The 6,463-nt window shown below is 37.0% G+C and overlaps 1 protein-coding gene across 1 annotated transcript; it reads right to left on the bottom strand.

Annotated features, from left to right (window-relative positions):
* Positions 1–552: 552 nt before the first annotated feature.
* Positions 553–2,201, bottom strand: LOC107678950 (gastrula zinc finger protein XlCGF26.1-like). The gene has a single exon (XM_016474348.1). The coding sequence runs from the start codon at positions 2,090–2,092 to the stop codon at positions 986–988; it is 1,107 nt and encodes a 368-aa protein (XP_016329834.1). The 5' UTR covers positions 2,093–2,201; the 3' UTR covers positions 553–985.
* Between the last annotated feature and the right edge of the window lie 4,262 nt (positions 2,202–6,463).

Raw genomic sequence — 6,463 nt, 5'->3', positions numbered from 1 at the left:
TCATTAAATAAAAACCTTCGAACCCGTTTTACATACATTCTAAATCATAGACATCTTAAAGACATGTAATAAACGTCTATTTGATATCTCATAGGAAACGTCCCATAGACGTATTGCAGATGAGCAAACACTTTCAATTTTCAATCATGTCCAGATTGACAAAGACAGTGTAGACTAATGACGAGTTCTCAGAGTATACCAAGATTCAGCGGGAATGCTAGCGGGAAATGGACATTTTTAAAATTTAGTACCGACTGGTACCAAAGTCAGTACTTCTGACAACACTCTGTCTCAAAGGTAGGGTTGGGCGATGTCTACAGTGAAACATTGCGATGGACGATGACATCGGGAGGGGGGGGTGAATCCATATTCAGAAAGGCACGGAAAACAAATAACGTGTTCTATGAAGCCATTAATGGGACATGGTTAGCCGCTTGCTAGCGGTAGCCTGTTACATTACAGTGCATAAAATTTCACTTACCACATAAACCGAGAAAGAAGAGATGACTGAGGATGATGGCGAATGATTTCCAGATCTGAGCACCACTGACAAACATCTAATCTTGTAAAATGTGTAGTAAATACTGCTGCTCCGTAGCATACACAGAGCATATGTGATCGCGAATCTCGAAAGTGAAAGTAAAAAGCAAGCACGCATTCAAAAGCCATTTCAATGCCCCGCATTTTAATAACTGCTCCCTGATGCCCACAATTTATATACAGTATAATTACTCAATGATATAACGGCAAGAGAAAGTATTGAAAAAAAAAAGTTTTCCTCCCATCTCATATTTATTCCCTTTAGCGGTTCCATAGTATAGCATTTCCATAGCATTTCCTTTCCGAACACTGTATTGGGATGCGGTGGATTGTGGGAGATGGGGTGGGGGGAGGAATCACTATGCCAGCTCAACATCATGATGTCTGTCAGCCATAGGACCAACTCTATCTCAAGGCTTCTTTTACACGTGAAAGCATTTCCACACTAAGGACAGGTGAAAGACTTTTCTGAAGTGTGAATGCGCACATGCACATTAAGTTGTTTTTTTTGTGTGAAACTCTTTCCACACTGAGAGCAGCTGAAAGGCTTTATTCCAGCATGATTTAACATGTGATACTTAAGGGTTTCTTTACGTGTGAAAGTGTTTCCACACTGAGAGCAGGTAAAAGGCTTCATTCCAGCATGATTTAACATGTGATTCTTAAGGGTTTGTTTACGTGTGAAAGTGTTTCCACACTGAGAGCAGGTGAAAGGCTTTACTGATGTGTGAAGCAGCACATGCCAATTGTGTTGTTTTTCCTGTGTAAAACTCTTTCCACACTGAGAGCAGATGAAAGGCTTTATTCCAGCATGATTAAGCATGTGATTCTTAAGGGTTTCTTTACGTGTAAAAGTGTTTCCACACTGAGAGCAGGTGAAACGCTTTGCTGAGGTGTGAATAAGAACATGCTCATTGAGTAGTTTTTTCTGTGTAAAACTCTTTCCACACTGAGAGCAGCTGAAAGACTTTATTCCAGTATGAATTTTCATGTGATTCCAAAGGCTTCCATTATGGCTGAACATGCTTCCACACTGAGAGCAGATGAAAGATTTTTTTCCCGTATGGTTTAGCATGTGATTCTGAAGGCTTCTTTTGCGTTTGAAAGTATTTCCACACTCAGAGCAGGTGAAAGGCCTTTTTCCAGTATGAACATTTATCATGTGTTCGTCAAGGTTTCTTTTCTGTTTGAAACTCTTTCCACACTGGGAGCAGATGAAAGGTTTCATTTCAGTATGAATTTTCATGTGATTCCAAAGGCTTCCTCTATGGCTGAAAGTGTTTCCACACTCAGAGCAGGTGAAAGTCTTTACTCTCTTATGAATTCTCATGTGATTCTTAAGGTATTTTTTACGAGTGAATGCGTTTCCACACTGAGAGCAGCTGAAAGGCCTTTTGACCTCTTTTCTTTGAATGTTGCGTTGCGAGCAACTGTTTTCAGTTTTGGAGCAACTCACAAATTTTTCTCCAGTGACATCATGCGCTTTCTGATCCTGATGCTGATGCTTCTCCTCCACTTCATTCAGATCTTGTCTTTCCTCTTTCACTTTCATCGGGCCTAAAATTAAAACATTAAAGTGATGAAAATCAATTGGGACATTTGGAAAACAAGAAGAACTTAGGGTCAACACGATTTTCTTTTTTTTTTTTTTTAAGTTTGCATTTTCAGGCAAAATTTGCCATTGTTCTGTAAATGAATGGGCAAAATGCATAAAAAGCTTTTTTTTTGTTTGTTTTATTTGAAAATTGTATTGTAGGGCTACCCCCTAATAGTCGACTAATCGTTAGTCGACCAGAAGAGGCTTGGTTGACCAAAATTTTATTAGTCGCAGAAAAAAAAAATCCACAGGCGAAGTCATGCAGTCTGTGACTAACAGATCATTAATGGCTAGTCTATGGTAATAAAGTACACCAGGCAGGACATCCAAACGCTCGTGCCTATCATTCATCGACCTCAAATATGGCTTATCTTAAATATGTAAGTATTAGCAACTTTACATGGCCGCTCAATCTAATGTTAACCTAGAGAAATGTGCGCTCTTGTGACTGTGCGGAGCGTGGAGCTGAACAGTAGCGCGCTCACTGCAGAACAGATGGAGGCGCATATGCGCTCACTTGCTCTTAAAATGGGCTACTCCGTCATTTTTGGTCATACAGATAAGAGTATTACATCTTTCAAATCTGTAAAGACTGTTTATTTGTGTGCACTCACAATAAAAACAAATTGCGCTTTTGTGAAATAATGAAAGCAAACAGGATGCGCTTTCTGCCGTCTCGGTCTGTGAACTTGAGTGCGAAACTCCGTGTATATCTTTACCTTACAGACATAAAAAATATATCTATAGAGATTGAAATGTCTACTTTCAAATGAATCAATTCAAATGGAAGACAAATATTCTCAGATTATGTAATCCGTATTAAACTTGCATACAGGCACATCCTCTACTGAGATGACGAGTCAGTGTCACCGACCTCATCTCTTAAACCGAAAACAAAAACAGTTTTTCAAAATTTTGATAAAATATTAAAATGTTAATGCAGTCTCCTTACAGTTTTCCACTGACACATTCATAATCATTACTTCTGCCGGTGCGCTGTGGCAAGCTTTAGCGCACGCTTGAGCGTTTATTAGGCTATAGGCAATTAAAGGCTCATAATAACGATTTAAATGGTTTATTAATAAACGTGCGATTAGTCAACTAATGCTTCAAATGAACGACTAGTCGACCAGAAAAATCCTTAGTCGAGGACAGCCCTAGTGTTTTGTAAACACCCCCTTCAACTTAACCCCAGTTAAACATCATTAATGAGGCATATACACGACACCGTTTTCAACTAAAAACAGAAAACCTGCGCACTTTGGATGCATTTACACAACATCAGCATTTGTGGGGGCCTTAAAGGGCTAGTTCACCCAAAAATGAAATTAGCCTGTGACACTGAAAATTCATTTATCACGAAGTCACAAAGCCACACATAGAACTGGTGCAAGTGAAGGAGCACAAGCAGAACATGCAGTTTTTTTTCTTGTCGCTTGTGTGACTTTAAACAGCCTTTCTCAGAGGCAACAATGTTCACTCCAGGTAAATTAAAGATTAACTTGGTCCAAATAAGGTTCTGCTATGGACTGCTGTGTAAAGCTGTTTCAGCAGTAACTACAACGGTCTCTTTCTTCATTGTATTCATGCATTAAATTGATCAAAAGTGACATTGAAGACATTTATAATGTAACTGTTCATTAAACTTTATCAAAGAATCCAGAAAAAAAGTATCACCATTTCCACAGAAATCTAAAGAAGCATGACTGTTTTCAACAATGATAATAAATGTTTCTTGAGCATCAAATCTGTATATTAGAATGATTTCTGAAGGATCGTGTGACACTGAAGACTGAAGTAATTATGCTGAAAATTCAGCTTTGCCATTACAGGAATAATTTGCATTTTAAAACAGTCACATAGAAAAATGCTCTTAATGTTTTTGTAATTTTCACAATATTACTTTTTAAAATTGTATTTGGATTAAATAAGTGCAGCCTTGGTGAGCAAAAGAAACGTCTTTTAAAAGCATTAAAATCTTATTGTTTCAAACTTTTGGCAGGTACTGTATCTAGCATTTAAACTGTATATACATTGCAAGAATATTAACTTGTGAAATATCTACCTATATAATTGCCTGTTGAGCAGTGATGTGCTACTCTTCTTCAATATAAATGCTATTGTCTACTTCTGATGTACTAAGTTAAACTTAAACCTCTATGCTGCTTCCAGAGTGAGGAGTCAGGTGAACCAGACATCACAGACTGTCCCGTTGCTCTTGTCATGGTGGTCAACAGAGGCACAGCATGTCCGGTCCATTTAAATCCTGCAAGCACCGCTATCGTGGTTGAAGATGATGTTGTGATGAGTGGTATCCCCAGGTTTGCCGATGCATTTGTATTGTTGTTTGGGTTGATCTATGCATTGCATTTGGACTACCCCAAGAAACTCTCTCTTACTTTTAGCTTCATCCAGAAAGTACTGATGGGTCTTGATGATGGCAAACCACTGAAACCCTGCCTACTCAGTCTCAAAAATGATCTGTTAAAGGATGTGTAGGCCATGTTAAGACTTGTATGTAGGCACTTGTATGTGTCTGTGTTCATACATTTGCATGTTTGTGATGTCGAGTATAATAACTGGTTTGTTGTTTAAAGTATTTGAATGAAAGTTTACATTTTGTATATTATGTTTTGCCCTCCAAATCTACCTCAGTTTTTCATAGTTGCACTTTAAATAGTATAACTTGTTGATCTGAATCTTAAATTGAGATGTGCCTTTATGATAATAAATTATAGTATTTCTGGATGTTTTTGTAAGTCTTCAATGGGATAGACTTGATGTCCTTTTTTAATATTATATATGACCTATATCTTTTTTTGTTATAATTTATTATATTTTTTTCTTTTCTTTTCAATGTCACTTTCAGTTTGATGCATTTCTGTAAGAGATGTACTGTCAAACATATGTCCTGATTTCTTAATGAGTGACAAGGTTTTAAAAATTGTAAGGCTGAATAAATCAATTCTTTAGCTAATGTTGTATTTGTATTTTTTTTTATATGCTGAACTTCAGCCTGATCAATTCATTAGCCTATGAGTAATGCATAAGAGTTTGTGTGTGTTATAGAATTTCTATGAAATTAAGTATTTTTGCATCAAAATAATTGAGTCTGGATAAATGAAAAACATTACTTAGGGTAAACAGTACTTTTAAGTATAGTGTACTCAAATATTAAATAAAATTAAAGAGAAACTTTTAAAGGGGTCATATGATGCGATTTCAAGATTTCCTTTCTCTTTGGAGTGTTACAAATTGATTGTGCATAGATAAGATCTCTGAAGTTGCAAAGACTAAAGTCTCAAAACCAAAGAGATATACTTTATCAAAGTTAAGACTATGCCACGCCCCCCTAAAACGGCTCGTTCTAACACGCCCCCACATATCTACCTCACTATGTGGAAATATTTGCATAATGCCGCCCAAATGTGCACGCAAAGAAAGGCGGCGTGGTTTCAGTAACCGCAGTTAGTGTTGAAGCAGCATGTCAGGGAGACGCTGTGTGTTTCTAGGCGAAAGCAAAAGCACTTTATTTGGCCTTCCGAAAGTAGATGCATTTAGGAATCTTTAAGATTACTTACAACAGAACAGGAGAGAGAGAGAGAGAGAGAGAGAGACTTTGACTTTAAACAAATCTTTAATTACAAATTTTCCTTTAAAAAGTCACATAATTACATAAGATCTACACAAAATACCCACCATTACATAATAAAATAAACAACACCAAGTTTAAAACCAAACCAAATACATCTCAATAAAATACAATTAAACATAAATTTGCAAAGAACCATCAATGTCAGTTTCACACAAACACTTGTTCACCCCCCAATTATAGTTAAAAGTCTCGATATCTTTAACCAATTGATAATAAGCATATTCCACCTTTAACCTTGATTTTATTAAACCCTTTAAAATTGAAACTTCATCAGTTGACCCCATACCATTTAATTTACCTTTACGTGATAGCCAGATTGCCATTTTTGCCTGCCCAAACAAGAAGTTAATCATCACGTGGTTCTGCTTTTTATTTTTGTTATACTTAGGACCATAAATAAAAATTGCAGGTGAAAAAATTTCTCCTAAAATGCTACACCATTCTTCTAATTGAGATAGCAAAGCTTCAAGTCTACCACAGTAAAAAAATAGATGAAAAACCGTTTCTGTTTGCCCACAGAAAGGACACTCCTCCCCTACCTGTGGATCAAGGTGTGCTCTGTATCTGTTTGTAGCTATTAAACCATGCACAATTCTCCACTGAAGGTCCCCAGACCTTTTCTCAATGGGAGCCTTATACAAGGTCCTCCAGCTACCTTTAGGGGAAGTCTC

The sequence above is a fragment of the Sinocyclocheilus anshuiensis genome, unplaced genomic scaffold, assembly GCF_001515605.1.
Source record: "Sinocyclocheilus anshuiensis isolate Anshui unplaced genomic scaffold, SAMN03320099.WGS_v1.1 scaffold2338, whole genome shotgun sequence".
NCBI classification, from domain to species: Eukaryota; Metazoa; Chordata; class Actinopteri; order Cypriniformes; family Cyprinidae; genus Sinocyclocheilus; species Sinocyclocheilus anshuiensis.
This window is presented reverse-complemented; position numbering and strand designations above follow the sequence as displayed.